This window comes from Salmo salar, chromosome ssa23 (genome assembly GCF_905237065.1).
Source record: "Salmo salar chromosome ssa23, Ssal_v3.1, whole genome shotgun sequence".
In the NCBI taxonomy this organism is placed as follows: Eukaryota; Metazoa; Chordata; class Actinopteri; order Salmoniformes; family Salmonidae; genus Salmo; species Salmo salar.
Window position 1 is genome coordinate 33,940,576 of NC_059464.1, and position 16,963 is coordinate 33,957,538.

General features: G+C 42.3%; 1 protein-coding gene across 2 annotated transcripts; it reads left to right on the plus strand.

Moving 5' to 3' along the window:
* Positions 1-1,045: 1,045 nt before the first annotated feature.
* Positions 1,046-16,735, plus strand: LOC106584475 (DCC-interacting protein 13-beta). Of its 2 annotated transcripts, none has more exons than XM_014169844.2 (20): positions 1,046-1,202; positions 5,449-5,547; positions 7,251-7,310; positions 7,708-7,779; positions 8,827-8,914; positions 9,041-9,082; positions 9,183-9,241; positions 9,600-9,746; positions 9,909-10,144; positions 11,027-11,215; positions 11,333-11,375; positions 11,584-11,640; positions 12,845-12,939; positions 13,091-13,246; positions 13,353-13,405; positions 13,516-13,690; positions 13,808-13,844; positions 14,153-14,308; positions 14,445-14,492; positions 14,565-16,735. In XM_014169844.2, the coding sequence occupies exons 1-20, from the start codon at positions 1,149-1,151 to the stop codon at positions 14,691-14,693; spliced, it is 1,995 nt and encodes a 664-aa protein (XP_014025319.1). In that variant the 5' UTR covers positions 1,046-1,148; the 3' UTR covers positions 14,694-16,735. The 2 variants fall into 2 exon arrangements, with proteins under 2 accessions (XP_014025319.1, XP_045561953.1); XM_045705997.1 differs by lacking the exon at positions 1,046-1,202 and adding an exon at positions 6,841-6,951.
* Positions 16,736-16,963: the final 228 nt, after the last annotated feature.

Below are 16,963 nucleotides of genomic sequence, written 5' to 3' on the forward strand. Positions count from 1 at the left end.
GGATATAATTGCTACAACTGAATCAAATCAAAGTGTATTTGTCACATGCACCGAATACAACCGGTGTAGACCTTACAGTGAAATGTTTACTTACAGGCTCTAACCAATAGTGCGAAAAAAAAAGGTGTGTGTGTGTGTGTGTGTGTGTGTGTGTGTGTGTGTGTGTGTGTGTAAGTAAAGAAATAAAACAACAGTAAAAAGACATTTGAAAATAACAGTAGCGAGGCTACATACAGACACCGATTAGTCAGGCTGATTGAGGTAGTATGTACATGTAGATATGGTTAAAGTGACTATGCATATATGATGAACAGAGAGTAGCAGTAGCGTAAAAAGAGGGGTTGGTAGGTGGGACACAATGCAGACAGCCCGGTTAGCCAATGTGCGGGAGCACTGGTTGGTCGGGCCAATTGAGGTAGTATGTACATGAATGTATAGTTAAAGTGACTATGCATATAAGATAAATAGAGAGTAGCGGGGGCACACAATGCTAATAGTCCGGGTAACCATTTGGTTACCTGTTCAGGAGTCTTATGGCTTGGGGGTAAAAACTGTTGAGAAGCCTTTTTGTCCTAGACTTGGCACTCTGGTACTGCTTGCCATGCGGTAGTAGAGAGAACAGTCTATGACTGGGGTGGCTGGAGTCTTTGACAATTTTCAGGGCCTTCCTCTGACACCGCCTGGTGTAGAGGTCCCTTCAAACTGAATAGTCCCTCAAAATGAGGTCATATTCAGGCACTTTTTATGATTTGATTGGCACTAATTGATTACAGTAAATGTAATTACCCATGCATCCAGGGGGGGACACTGTTGTCTTGTTTCTCATCCCATTGACAGTGAGCCTACAGGCTACAGAGAAAGCCTAGAACAGCTAACAGGAGTTCAACATTCAAAGACAGCTCGTTTTCAGGACAACAATATTCTTGTAACTTGGATTGCGGGTGGCCTTAAGTACGCGTGTCTGATTCTGAATTGTGTCAGTGGTCAGAGCAGAATGCTTGCACGACTGCTCACTGGTTGCTCTAAGACTGGCTGGCCAAGGACCGCCTGCAAATGACACGTGTCACCCACATCCGCAGACAAAGCTCTCTGGGAAAGAGAGTCCACGCACTAAATAATTTAAGTCCGTTCTCTTCGCTGTGAACAAGATGCCAGCCGTCCATACGTTGCTTTTAGAAGAGGCTTTGCAGGACAGTCCTCAGGTGGGTCGATACTATGTTTATGTTATATGCCATTATTGAGAGGAAAGGTCTTGTAGGAGATGTGAAATTGGCTAAAACAGATCCACTGTTGTAGGCTATTTACTCAACTCGAAGATGACAGCTTTGAATTGGCTCATTGTTTTGGAAATGTACACTATTCCGCAGTTGCACGCTAGCGCATTGGCTATGTATCCGATACAAAGTTGATACAATGTGTCACAAGTCGTACCTAATTCCTATCAGAAACAAATGTCGCCTATAATTTGCATATTGCTCGAGATTCGAGAATGCCTTACCCTTTCTAGTGTGAGTAGTGAGGTGATGAGTTGCGCATCGCCCGGCCTGTAGTTGGCTGTTGATAAAACAGTGTGCCTCAGAACAACGACTGGTTGTTTATTGTGACAGACAGTCTTCTGTAGTGTAGACCATTATGTTTTGCGAATTACATGGATGATTTGTTTGACGGAAGTGTTCATGCATGTTGTTTTTTTAAAAGCCCCCGAGTTGGGGCCTCGGCCTATTTTACGGGCTAGGTAGGGGTTTCTCAGTATGGGAATCCATTGGAATTGGTCAATAGCCTAAACTTCCCAGCTATGGGTCTGCAATCTGAAATATCTTTCAGTCAGGATTTGAGGCACTGACTAAACCTAATTGTCCCCAATAGCTTTGGTGGTGCGGGAATGTAATTCAGTTAATATTTGTAGCTGACTGTTATTAATCAAACTCGTAATCAAACTGTATAACGCTGTCTTAATTACACGTATTCTAATACTACATAATAACAGTTAGGCAAAGAGTCTTGATATTTTCCACTTGCATATACAACCAAATTTAGGCTACATTTCTTTAGGCTAGTCTTCACTGGCATTTATGCTATAATAGGCTGTGTCAGAAAAATCAAGCATATTACATGCACTTAAATTATGTTGTCTTCTTAAATATGTATGTTGCTTTCGACTGGGTCCTTAAGTTCAACATACAGTACCAGTCAAAAGTTTGGACACGGCTACTCATTCAAAGGTTTTTCTTTATTTGTACTATTTTCTACATTGTAGAATAATAGTGAAGACATCGAAACTATGACATAACACATGGAATCATGTAGTAACCCAAAAATAGTAAAACAAGTCAAAATATATTTTATATTTGAGATTCTTCAAAGTAGCCACTTTTTGCTTTGACACTCTTGGCATTCTGTCAACCATCTTCACCTGGAATGTTTTTCCAACAGTCTTGAAAGAGTTCCCACATATGTTTAACACTTGTTGGCTGCTTTTCCTTCACTCTGCGGTCCAACTCATCCCAAACAATTGGGTTGAGGTCGGGTGATTGGGGAGGCCAAGTCATCTGATGCAGCACTTCCTCACTCTCCTTCTTGGTGGAGGTGTGTTGGGTCATTGTCCTGTTGAAAAACAAATGATACTCCCACTAAGTGCAAACCAGATGGGATGGCGTATCGCTGCAGAATGCTGTGTGAATTGTCCATTGCAATGTCCATTGCTCGTGTTTCTTGGCCCAAGCAAGTCTCTTCTTATTATTGGTGTCCTTTAGTAGTGGTTTCTTTGCAGAAATGTGACTTTGAAGGCCTGATTCACGCAACCTCCTCTGAACAGTTGATGTTGAGATGGGTCTGTTACTTGAACTGAAGTATTTATTTGGGCTGCAATCTGAGGTGCAGTTAACGCTAATGAACTTATCCTCTGCAGCAGAGGTAACTCTGGGTCTTCCATTCCTGTGGCGGTCCTCATGGGAGACAGTTTCATCATAGTGCTTGACGGTTTTTGCGGCTGCACTTGAAGAAACTTTCAATGTTCTTGACATTTTCCGGATTGACTGACCTTCATGTCTTAAAGTAATGATGGACTGTTGTTTCTCTTTGCTTATTTTAGCTGTTCTTGCCATAATATGGACTTGGTATTTTACCAAATAGGGCTATATTCTGTATACCACCCCTACCTTAAATAAAGGTTAAATAAAAACCTTGTCACAACACAACTGATTGCCTCAAACACATTAAGAAGGAAAGAAATTCCACAAATTAACGTTTTAACAAGGCACACCTGTTAATTGAAATGCATTCCAGGTGACTACCTCATAAAGCTGGTTGAGAGAATGCCAAGAGAGTGCAAAGCTGTCATCAAGGCAAAGGGTGGCTACTTTGAAGAATCTGAAATATAAAATATATTTAGATTTAACACTTTTTTTTGGTTCCTAAATTATTCCATGTGTGTTATTTCATAGTTTTGTTGTCTTCACTATTATTCTACAACGTAGAAAATAATACAAATAAAGAAAAAGTAGGTATCCAAACTTTTGACTGGTACTGTATGCCTGTGGCTTGCTCTGCATATTTCAGACTAGTTCTTCCTATTCAAATCATGGAATCAATTTGAGTGAGTTAGGGACTAGAAAGTCACATTTCAAATCAGCATATTTATGAATAAAGGGGATAGGCCTACAAATTCCCTGTCTTAGGTCAGTTAGGATCACCACTTTATTTTGAGAATGTGAAATGTCAGAATAATATTAGAGAATTATTTATTTCAGATTTGATTTCATCATATTCCCAGTGGGTCAGAAGTTTACATACACTCAATTAGTATTTGGTAGCATTGCCTTTAAATTGTTTAACTTGGGTCAACAGTTTCAGGTAGCATTCCACAAGCTTCCCACAATAAGTTGGGTGAATTTTGGCCCATTCCTCCTGACAGAGCTGGTGAAACTAAGTCAGGTTTGTAGGCCTCCTTGCTCGCACACGCCTTTTCAGTTCTGCCCACAAATTGTCTGTACGGTTGTGGTCAGGGCTTTGTGATGGCCACTCCAATACCTTGACTTTGTTGTCCTTAAGCCATTTTTCCAGATCTTTGGAAGTATGCTTGGGGTCATTGTCCATTTGGAAGACCCATTTGCAACCAAGCTTTAACTTCCTGACCGATGTCTTGAGTGTTGCTTTAATATATCCACATAATTTTCCTACCTCATGATGCCATCTATTTTCTGAAGTGCACCAGTCCCACCTGCAGCAAAGCACCCCCACAACATGATGCTGCCACCCCTATGCCTCACAATTGAGATGTTCTTCAGCTTGCAAGCCTCCCCCTTTTTCCTCCAAACATAACGATGGTCATTATGGCCAAACAGTTCTATTTTTGTTACATCAGACCAGAGGACATTTCTCCAAAAAGTGTGATCTTTGTCCCCATGTGCAGTTGTAAACCTTAGTCTGGCTTTTTAATGGCGGTTTTGGAGCAGTGGCTTCTTCCTTGCTGAGTGGCCTTTCAGGTTATGTCGATATAGGACTCGTTTTACTGTGGATATAGACACTTTTGTACCTGTTTCCTACAGCATCTTCACAAGGTCCTTTGCTGTTGTTCTGGGATTGATTTGCACTTTTCGCACCAAAGTATGTTCATCTCTAGGAGACAGAAGGCGTCTCCTTCCTGAGCAGTATGACGGCTGCGTGGTCCCATGGTGTTTATACTTGCGTACTATTGTTTGTACAGATGAACGTGGTACCTTCAGGCGTTTGGAAATTGCTCCCAAGGATGAATCAGACGTGTGGAGGTTTCCAATTTTTTTCTGAGGTCTTGGCTGATTTCTTTTGATTTTCCCATGATGTCAAGTAAGGGACACAGAGTTTGAAGGTAGGCCTTGAAATACAGGTACACCTCCAATTGACTCAAATTATGTCAATTCGCCTATCAGAAGCTTCTAAAGCCATGACATCATTTTCTGGAATTTTCCAAGCTGTTTAAAGGCACAGTCAACTTAATGTATGTAAACTTCTGACCCACTGGAATTGTGATACAGTGAATTATAAGTGAAATAGTCTGTCTGTAAGCAATTGTTGGAAAAATGACTTGTCATTCACAAAGTAGATGTCCTTACCGACTTGCCAAAACTATAGTTTGTTAGCAAGAAATTTGTGGAGTGGTTGAAAAACAAGTTTTAATGACTCCAACCTCAGTGTATGTAAACTTCCGACTTCAACAGTATAAATCATTAAATAAAGGTGTGACTCTTTGCCGCACCCATACCAGCTTACCACACTGCGCCGGTCTCCATACAATTACAGGCTGAAGGTCTTAAAAGCTTATCCCTCATTTGGTCTATGTCAGCATTTTTCAATCTGTCTAGTGTCTGGCTGGCTGTCTGTCTGGCTGCCTCCCTGGCTGGCTGCCTCCCTTCTGCCTGCCTGTCTGTCTGCCACTTGTCATAGGTTTCTGTGTGTCCCTCTCTTCTACAGACTCGCTCCTTGCTCAGTGTGTTTGAGGAAGATGCAGGGACGCTCACAGACTACACCAACCAGCTGCTTCAGTCCATGCAGAGGGTGTATGGAGCCCAGGTAACACGCACGCATGCGCACGCATGCACACACATGCAATCTAGGGTTGGGCGGTATCCAGATTTTCATATTGTCATACCATCGTTCTCTCACCCTGGTGTTTACGGTATTACAGGCTTAGTACACAAGGGGGAGCCAAAATAGTGCGTTGGCCGTCTATTACCAGAACAATAACAAAATTAGTAATAGATCATTTCCATGGAGGTTGCTCACTAATATATGCTAACAATCCCAAACGAAATAAACAAATTGCAAAGATGGGCAATCCAGCTCTTAAATTATACATATATTGGTAGGAGCTACCGAATGTCATTTTTGGTGAGTTTGTACATTTTCAAGCGAATGTGAACGAGAGACATTGTGCAAATGAACAAAGTTTTGACTCATTCAGTACTAGCTCTGGAGCAGCGTGTGTTCACACTGTGTCTGTGTGGAGTCTGGAGTCGCTAGGGCAACGAGCCTGCCTGCTCAGAGAAGATGGGGGAGGAGAAGACAGTTGAGAGCAGAAAAAACAAGGAATTCAAGATAGCAGTGGCAGCTGTACAGAACTCATCCAAAGGGCTTTGACTTGTCAAACACAGCAGAAAGCTAACACGATATGATGCCTGTCACCTTATTATTTCAGCCACTTACTAAGATGGCAAGTTAAAGTAGGGGTCATGTTAACGCATAATTCTGAGTTTCATGCAGAAAAAAATAATACAACGCATAAGAAATATCTTCTTGCATTTTGTAAACTCATATCTAAAATGCTTGTTATTGTAATTTCTGCTTGGCATCAGACTAATTTTGTGCTTCAGTTGCACTTCTTAACTCGTATGAGAATTCACAAACGGGCATTGTATCAACAGACAGCTCTCCAGCTGATGTGTAGCTTCTTTTCTCCACTACTTTTCTTGGTATAGCCAGCCTATTTTTCTCAGTTAAAATGCAAGATTAACTTTAGGCAAAACATTAGGAAATGTAGCTGACTACATTATTTCTATGATGGGCCTAAACATTAGAAATATGATGGCCATGCATCGTTTTTGCCAATAATACCTTGCATTTTCATTGGAAGCGCATTTACTTGTGTGGCTGCCAGACAAATAGCGTTGTCATTTGATGAAAAATATTTTTCCGTCGAATGTGTTGCACTAATGTATTTTCTTTGAAGGAAAACTATATTTGCACATCCCTGATCACTCTTGAAGCAAAAAAACACACTGACTTCCAATAAAACGCGACCCCTGTCAATACACAGCTGAACTCACCCGCTCCCACTTTCTCCTGTTGTGCTATTTACAAACAAAGGTGTGACTGGCTCAACTGTGCTGAGGAAAAAAAGTCAGCTTCATAATGTGACCGGTGAAATAAGAATGTGATCTGCTTTATCTCCTAACACATTGCACCAGTTGACTGCAGGTATTTACTTAAAAAATACCTACAAATATGACAATTTATTGAAAAACTTCAAATAAATGGTTTCTAGGGTATTGACAGTATTGGAAAAACCATCCCATGGCTATTTCCAAGTACCCCGGTATACGGTTTATATGGTATACCGCCCAAGCTTAGTCCAATCCAATTTGAAGTCATTGATTCTTTATGTGAGGATACAATAGCTTAGTTTGCATGATGTGTGTAGTTTCTGAGTTAGTTTCCTGTAAGACGGGTCATCCAGAGGATAAACTGCTAATGACATCACTTCCTGTGTTCTTCAGAGTGAGATGGGATTGGCTACAGAACAGCTGTCCAGACAGCTACTGGAGTATGAGAAGCAAGTATGTCTCATTGAGAATATTGGACAATGCTCATGTACTTAACTGCAGTGTATTGCGATATACCTGTTACCTGGCATTATTTCAGAAAGCATAAGACTTTAAATGTATCTAGTGCTGTCCTTGTCTATTAATGTTCTGTATTATGTCATTTTTTTACGTTTTGTGTGGACCCCAGGTAGAGTAGCTGCTGCAATAGCAACAGCTAATGGGGATCTAATAACTAAATAAGACTTCTACCATTGGATTTGTTAGCATATTGTCCCTTTACAGGAGAGAGCAGCATGCCAGCAATTTGATGGGAATTTAGAATTTCTAACATCATAGCCTCAATGTTTATTTGGAATGTGATAAATTCAGTGTTTTATGACATTTTTAAGTCCCGTATTGTTTTCTTCAGAATTTTGCCCTTGGTAAAGGTGACGAGGAGGTGATCAGAACACTACAGCAATTTGCAGAAACTGTGGGGGAGGTGAGGCTAGTGCATCTGTGTGTGTTTGCGTTACTGGGTTTGTGAGCATGCTGTTTACACAGGGAGTGTTTGTGTGCATATAGGAGTTTCTGGTCTGAGAAGAGTGAGTGTCAACGACAGTGTGTGGATGTGTGCAACAGTCATAAATATATGGAGGTGGTAAAAATATTCCCCAAATACCCTGTCACAATTGTATGCATTGGAAGTTGAATTATAGACTTTCCCTTGTCATTACAACTGACACGTTTCAACATTAGAGCATCCACCAGCTCTCTGTAGAGGCTATGGCCTCCAGGATGAGGTAGAGAGACCAGTTGCGGTACAGCCAGGTAGATAATCACTCTGGCTTTCCTGGAGGTGGATGTGTAGTCTAGTGGTTAAGAGCATTGGGCCAGTAACTGAAAGGTCGAATCCCCGAGCCGACTGTGAAAAAAAACTGTCAATGTGCCCTTGCGCAAGGCACTTAACCCTAATTGCTCCTGTAAATCGCTCTGGAGAAGAGTTTCTGCTGAAATGTAAAAAACTGTTACTTTAGACAGATGGATTGAGCCATAGGGGGTCTGTGGGCCTGGCTGGCTAGCCTGTGCTGGAGAGGCATTAGAGCAGTCATTGTTTGCCCTTCTGGCCTAACTACACAGGCCTAAAGAATGCATCCATCTTCCTGCAGATTACACCTAATCCTGCTCTGACTTTAGGTTCACACTACTGCAGGTGTTATACACCACTGTGTGTTTACTTGGTAGATGGTTTAGCACTTATCTGAATTTGGCTTCTTTGAATATGACTTGATAGTGAAATGAACCAGTCCAAGTTGAGGATAGCTGCATAGGGTATATTCTTTATATTGGTAAGAAATTACAGGATGAAATTCATCTTTAGACCAAGAAAATGTGTTTTGACTGGTTGTCAATTACACAATAGGGATTTGGCTGTGTGATGATCAGTAATTTGAATTAACTGCTTTTCAACTTTCTTTTCAACCACAATCAATCAACCCCTGCTGTTTTCAGGGTGCCTCTGGGTAATTTAGTTCTCTCTCCTCCCCAGCTGAATACACTACACTCAGAGCTGGCCACTCAGATGGCTGACAGGATGATCTTTCCCATGATCCAGTTCAGAGAGAAGGACCTTACAGGTAGACACAAACACTTCCTCATCAGCCTGTTGCTTTCATTCATTTAGAATATAATCTGTATGTGATTGATTTTGGTTTTGCGATTTGTCATGGTTTTTGACACTGAATTTGTATTTGACTTCTCAGAGATAAGCACATTGAGAGAAATATTTGGCATCGCCTCTGATGGTATGTATGGGTTTCTCAAATTTGATATGATTTTGTTTTGGAGTTGGTATAACACAGTAGCTGATCGTCTCAGCTCATGTCCACTCCTTCCCCCTCACAGAGCATGAGGCTGCCATGGTCAAGTACAGCAGACTGCCCAAGAAGAAGGAGAATGAGAAGGTAGTGATGGGGACTGTATGAGAAATGTACTAGCCAAACCTCTAACAGTACAACAACGCACTGGTAGTACCTGTTAAACTGGTCCAATAGATAACATTGCCTCAATAGTTGAGAGGTCATGACATACGTTAGTTTAGAGATTGTGTTGCTCTACTTGGCTCTCCCTCTAATTAGCTGGGTATATGTGGGCGGACAGGTAGCCTAGAGGTTAAGAGTGTTGGGCCATTAACCGAAAGGTCACAATCTCTCTGTGCCCTTGAGCAAGGCACTTAACCCTAATCGCTCCTGTAAGTCGCACCGGATAAGAGCGTCTGCTAAATGACTAGTGTGTGTGATTAACCACTGTGTTATGGTGCAGGTGAAAGCCGAATTGGTGGGGGAGGTGGCCTACTCCAGGAGGAAGCAGCACCAGGCCTCCATGCAGTATTATTGTGCCCTCAACGCCCTGCAGTACCGCAAGAGAGTGGCCATGCTGGAGCCCATGCTTGGTTACACACAGGCCCAGGTACCAACACACACCCAAATCCACATTGCAAGTCGTTAACCCAATATCAACACACTCTTTACTCCTACCGCAATAAACCAGGACACCACACACTGCTGTGGTCCTACAGCAAGTCAGAACTGGAGAAGCAATGAATGTCTTCTCTCTTTGTGTCCCTCTCAGATCAACTTCTATAAGAAAGGCATAGATCTAGTTTCAAAGAAAATGGACAGCTTCCTGGGGTCAGTGTCCAGCATGACACAAAATATCCAGGCTCAGTTGGACTCAGAGGCTGAGGCCATGCGTATGACCCAGAGAGAGCTGCTCTCCATGGAGGACACGGTCTACATGCCTGACCGCGACACCGCCCCTGTCAACCGCACTCTCATACAGAAGGCAGGCTACCTCAACATCAGGAAGTAAGGCTCTGTTTGATTAAGTTCAATTCAGTCTTCCAATATCTTGCATTCAAGGGTGATTTGATTTCACTCAGTCCTTTATTCAATGCTCTTTTTTTTTTAATTTGGTGTGTCAGTGTTCAATGTCTTCTCCTTGTTTGATGTTTTCAGGCTATAGCTGGATGTGTTAAATTGTGAACGATTGTGACACTATTGTCTGCAGGCCTTGTTTTTATTCCGTATCAAAGGAAACATTAATGAATGTGTCAAACTACAATTACAAGTTGTCTCAAAGTTACACTCTTTGTACTTCAGTGAATACAATTTGTCAGCTCTGGCAAGGTGGGCCGTCATCTACAATTATAGCTAAATATAAGAAGAAAAACTTGGCTTGAGGTAGAATTGCAGAACTAACGTTGTGATTTAGTAAAGTGTCAGAGCTGTCAAATAGTATTTTTCTCATAGACCATCGCCAGTCTTTGACAAATGTCTGCAGCACAAAATAAAAGGTTCTGCAGAATGCCATTTTATTTAATGACACATCTGTCTCAAATGCTTGTCAAGCGCAGCTATGCCAAAAGATAATTAGTTCTCCGGTATTTTTTTATGGACAGATCTGAGTCATACAAAAAGTTTTGCGATTTGAGCTGTCAGCACTTTCTGATTGCTTTTAGATTTCCGATTGAGATGCTTAGTTCTAATAGCTGAGTCATGGAGATGGCAACTGCTCCAACACTGTGAACTGGGTGGTGTTCACTAGGAACGAAATGGAAGCAAATGGGGAAAGGACTACCTGAATGATTGTTTTCATTTTACGTTGCAGAAGTTTTACCTATTTAAATTTTTTTTAAATATATTCTATGGTCTGCAGTAATGAATACAACCCTTTTCTGCTCTCCACAGTAAGACGGGCCTAGTCACCACAGCCTGGGACCGGCTTTACTTCTTCACCCAGGGAGGGAACCTCATGTGCCAGCCGCGAGGGGCAGTGGCAGGGGGCATGGTGCTAGACCTGGATAACAGCTCTGTCATGGCCGTAGAGTGCGAGGACAGACGCTACTGTTTTCAGATCACCTCCCCCAATGGTAAAACGTATGTACGCTAAGTATTCACACTTCCTCCTCACCAAGACGCACAGATTTGTGAGGAAGACTTCTTATGAGCCTACAAACAGTGTTGTGTTTTAATTTTGTTATTGGGATTTTGCAGGTCAATGATTTTACAAGCAGAGAGCAAAAGGGAATATGAGGAAGTATGTATCATACCAGTCAAATCTTTTGTACCTGTTTGTTTCATAGGTTTCTTTCATCCATGTGTTAAAAGCCATTGTTACGTTTTCATTCATGAAAGTTCTTCTTGCCTGCCTGTCACAAGCTGCATTAGAGGAGCTATTTGAAGTCTCGGATGTTTGTTGAGCAATGGCTGTGAGTCTAATACTTTCCTCCGTTTCTCATCTCCAGTGGATTTGCACTTTGAACAATATCTCCAGACAGATCTACCTGACTGACAACCCTGAGGTACAGTGTATATATACTCTCTCTAATCAATACAGTGCGATAAGTAGTAAATCAGTAGTATTTCATAGCACTTGAAAGAAGTCACAATGAATAAATCAATATTTTGTTGTGATAAGGCGAAGACAGACATTTTTACACCAAGCCCATTCTATATGTGTAGCAGCAGGGCACTGTGAGTGACTGATACAGGACAGGAGGTTTCTAGAGGCCAGTATAGCGCTAGAGACTTTGCAGGGGGCTGATTATGCTCTGGTCTAGTTTTAAGCAGATTTCCTGATTGTTTTAGAGATGATTGTGCTCCCATGGGAAATCTCTAAACTGGGATATGGTGTTTTACAGATGAAAGATCTTAATTTGATCACGCTTTTGTTACTTTGTATTTTACTGCATAGCAGGACATGACAACTTGTGATGTATTTCAGTTTTTAAAAGGTTTGCAATTTTCACTTTGAAAATTCAGACTTTATTTGCCCTAAAGAAAAATGTATCAACCACTACAAAAATGTACATGAATTATAATCCACATAATAATTCACATTTCCTGTTGCGTCAGGATTATTTTCCTGTTGTAGCAAACTGGGCCAAATTAGATCCTACATCTGGATGGCACCATTATCAGAGGCTGCTGATTCCACCCAGTTGAACTTAAACCCATTCTCTATGCACATAACAAGACAGACTAAGAGGCTCTATCTATACTGTGTGTGCATGCTTGTGCGTGCATATGTGTGCGTGCACCAGCGGGTTCTGCATGTTCAGAAGTATGCTTTGCCTTAATTTGTACACATAAACAAATGCATCGTATGTTCTGTTACTTCGTCTCTGACCTCATGGCTCCCTAGTGCCCGTGGGTAATTTGTTTATTCCAAACAAACCAGGAAGCAACTCTGGCAAGATACAAACAACTGATGGGTTAGTGTAAGGTCAAGTACTGCTTCCAATTGATACTTTTCATAGGCCTATATGGTGTACATAGCCTGTTATGTATTACGTAAGTCTTATAATACTCTATTGATGACAGTGAAGAAGGTTGGTTTGATGCCAGACTATTTCTATACCTGCCTCAAACTAAATAATGTTCCCAGTATAATTAACCAAACTATGCCCTCTTGTGGCACCATGTGTTAGTCACAGAGCATAATGTTAGGACTTTTATCATTATTACATTGTAATGACAGAACCTGCACCCTGTTCCCCTCTTTAGGCAGTGGCCATCAGACTGAACCAGACCGCCATTCAGGCGGTCACTCCCATCACCAGCTTTGAGAAGAGAGGAGAGGGCTCGCCCAACCCAGACAGGTTAGCCTCAATCATGCAGAGGAAACGCCTTGGTTTTCCTGGATTTCCCCCAGAGGAAAATAAAGAATGTATGCATGTGTTATTTCAGGAATTCTGATAGTTGACTTATTTTTCTCTTCCTCTTTCTTCATTTCCCTCCCTCTCTCTGCAGGGCTAAGCCAGGTGGGATGCAGTCCTCTAGCGGTGCGTCCCAGAAGACGTCCAGTGCTGCTGAGCCAGAGGACCTGATAGTTCCCGGGACACCCATCCAGTTTGACATCATGTTGCCTGCCTCGGAGTTCCAGGACCAGAACAGGGCCGGAGGGAGGTAAGATCCTCACCACAGGGCTGGCGTGTCAGAACCAGTTCTTGTACGCTGGTTTGTACAATAATAGCTCAACTGGGTTTAATTGTGTGCGTTTCTTCGCTGACAGGCGTACAAACCCTTTCGGAGAAACAGACGATGACTGCTCCCCTGAAAGCGACGGTAGGAGTGTCTCCATTCCAGTTTTCATTGGTACTGTGCTCTTTATGGACTACATATCCCCTGATCCTCTCTGTCTCCTGATGTGTGTGCCTGTCTGCGTGTGTGTGTAGACTCCCTGCTGCAGCAGGTGTTTGCGGTGCGGTTCCTGGGCTCCATGGCGGTGCGTTCGGGACAATCCCAGGAGGTGATCTATGAGGCCATGAGACAGGTGCTGGCAGCTCGAGCCATCCACAACATCTTCAGAACCACAGAGTCCCATCTCATGGTCACGAGCAGCTGTCTCAGGTACAGTAACCGGTCAAACAGCAGACCCATGAAAGTGCTTACAGAGTTTAACCTTGCCACTGTGCTTCTGCCAGCTATGTTGATTCATTGTTATCTTTTTTGTTATCTTTACCACAGGTTGATTGACCCCCAGACACAAGTCACAAGAATCGGTGTAAGGGCCTGAAAAATGTAACCTTAGTAGGCTGTGTTTACACATGCAGCCCAATTCTGATCTTTTTTCCACTAACTGGTCTTTGACCAATCAGATCAGCTCTGAAAAAGATCTGATGTGATTGGTCAAAAGAACAATTAGTGGAAAAAATATCAGAATTGGTCTGCCTGTGTAAACGCAGCAGTATACTGTGGTTATCAGTGTAATGTTGTCTGTTCACTAGTGCTTCACTCCTGGCGATAGCACTAAGGTTTCAGTATGAATTAATCACTATTGGTCCTGCTCTCTCTCCTCTTCCTCCCTCACAGTTCCAGCTACAGGAGGTGACCCAGTTTGTGGCCCACCAGGAGAACGGCAGGCTGATGGGCTTTGTGGTGGAGGGGCGAGACTGGAGCAAGGAGGGCGAGGAGGGAGAGCCCTCCTTTAGTGCGTTTGTTTTTGAGAGCAACACAGAGGGGGAGAAGGTAAGGCATCTTAACACACATTCATGTGCTGGACTCACTATGGCACAGAGCCTTCAGTCAGTGAATTTACTTGTCTATTACTTGTCATGGGTTCATCTGTTTCACAATGTAATTTGTGTCATATCTTCATTCACAGATATGTTACACGATAAGCTTGGGGAAGGATATTATGGAGGCAAAGAAGGTATGTTTTTAAATCAATCTCAATTTATTCATTCTCAATCTAACCCACTAATATGTGTGTGTGTGTGTAAAGGACCCAGAGGCTCTAGTCCAGCTGTTGAAGAACAAGCCTCTGACCAACGAGGGCAAGTTCCTCCTGCTGGACAGCGAGACAGGCAGCACGGCTAACGGAGGAGCGCCGGATGAGGAGTCTGAGGCCTAGCCAGGCCCAGGGGAGGGTCTGAGGTTCCCCCAACAAACACCTCCTCACATGGGGTTTCGGTGTTCTCATGAGCGCTACCCCTGGCTCTAATCTGGTACTACCTGTTGACCACTTGACCAGGAAAAACCCCTGGGTCTATATGGAGTATCCATTATGACCACAAGAGTGACGTACAGGTACTTATACAAAGGGACAATGTGTAGGTTTACTATTTACGTTATTTCACTCCTTTTCACTGGTGGAATGAATATCCTCAGCCACCCTGTCAGTTTAAACTGGAACCTCCAACACTAATACACTTACATTGGTACCATTGTGTCTGTGCTGCAGTAGAAGTATTGTGTAGAGATGGATGGCCATGACATCTTACTCTTCAGCAGCACTTAATATGCATCTATCATTCCTATAGGACAATATTGCACTTCCAAGGTTTCTATTTAATCAAAGGCTTGATGTCTGTAGTAGAATGCACTAACTTCATATGTTGTCTGGCAGCATTCTAAAGTAAGGAAAAGGAAAGGGTTTTAGGCCAATCGGATTGAGTGTTAACCCACGATGGCCGACATCCACATAGCATGTTAGATAACTTGTAACGCGGCTGCATGGGATTTGTCAGATATAAAGTTGGGTGTGACTTCGTTGCATTCCATGGCAGTGTCTGCGATAAGGTAATGCAAGGAGCCGCATGTGGATTTGAGAGCTGCAACGCAGTTCCACCTCCGACACTGTCAAAACAACTGCTGTTCGGATGTCGGCTAGCGCAGATCTGATAGAATCTAGCCCTTAATTCTATCGGCTTCATAGAATCTGAAAATCGAAACAAAACATTAATGGAAAAGGGGAAATCACTGATGCATTGCATTTTCTTTCGATCGGGCATTGCATTCCTGCGTGTATATTCTCTTAGCCCTGATTAACCTGCAATACCAAACGTCATGTATGTTTCTGAATGTAAGATGTTTTTGTAGTGTGGAATAATAATGACAATAGGTCAAAGCTCGACTTTGCGTGGACCGCGAGATCATTCAGTGTTGACCAAGGTGTTTGCTTGCATGCTGAGATGATTGGCAACTTTAAAACAGCTTTTACAGAGTTTTGTCTGAGTGTAGGTGTTTTTCTTAGTCGGTCATATTGTAAGGCCCAACATGCCGACCAGACCACTTGCGCGCATGTTGATTTTGACCACCCACACCAGACTCGATCAGGACACGCTGGTTGAAATATCAAAACAAACTCTGAACCGACTATATTAACTTGGGGACAGGTTGAAAAGCATTAAACATTTATGGCAATTTAGCTAGATAGCTTGTTGCTAGCTAATTTGTCTGGGGATATAAACATTGTTATTTTACCTGAAATGCACAAGGTCCTCTACTCCAACAATGAATCCACAGATAAAAGGCTAAACCGAGTTTGTTTCTAGTGATCTCTCCTCCTTCAGGCTTCTTCTTCTTCTTCTTTGGACTTTATATGGCGGTGGGCAACCAACTTTAACGTGCGACATGAGCAGTGTGGTCAGAATGTAACTCAGTTCCCTCCTTTTCCCTCAAGGGCTTTTATGACATTCTGTTTAAATGGCTGTCTATAGACGGAGTGGGTTTTGCATTCCTGCATTGTTTACTCATTAAACCACGAAGGAGTCATTGTAGGGTCAAATCCTAAATTGTATGTAAATCAAATTTTTACTTTGTCAAGCATTGATGTCGATGGGAGACTAAGTGAAAATTTGACTTAAACGGACATTAGGATTCTCCCCCTAGAGAGGATCCATCTTCTGTAATCCTCCTTAGTGTCTGCCCTTCATGTTGCTGCAACTCCCTTGTGTTCCCTCTGCTTTCTAAGTAAAATATACTGTCAGGGAAAATATATACAAGCCATCTGGAAAATGTACTAAAAGTGGCAAGTGCATTGTTCTCCTTTGCTGGAATTTCTCTTTTGTAAATGACCTTTGGTTGTATATGACAGTGTGTTCACTTCCCATAAGGCTTTACACTTTAGGAAACGTTAACATTCAATCTTTAATAAAAATAATAGTGACATTTTCTTACTCCTTTAAGTATTTTTTTTTTATTATTTATACACAGGGTTTGAGAAATGGGGTGGAAAGTAGGGGAGGGGCACTGGAGCTTTGGGTAGTGTTGTTACATTTGGTGTCAGTGTGTAGGGGGGTTGTAAGGTTGTAATCATTACCTTTTGATAGTGTACAGCATTGTGGACAGGGAACATCATACTGCCCGATGAGGCACATTAAAGCTGTCGAACAGGTTGTT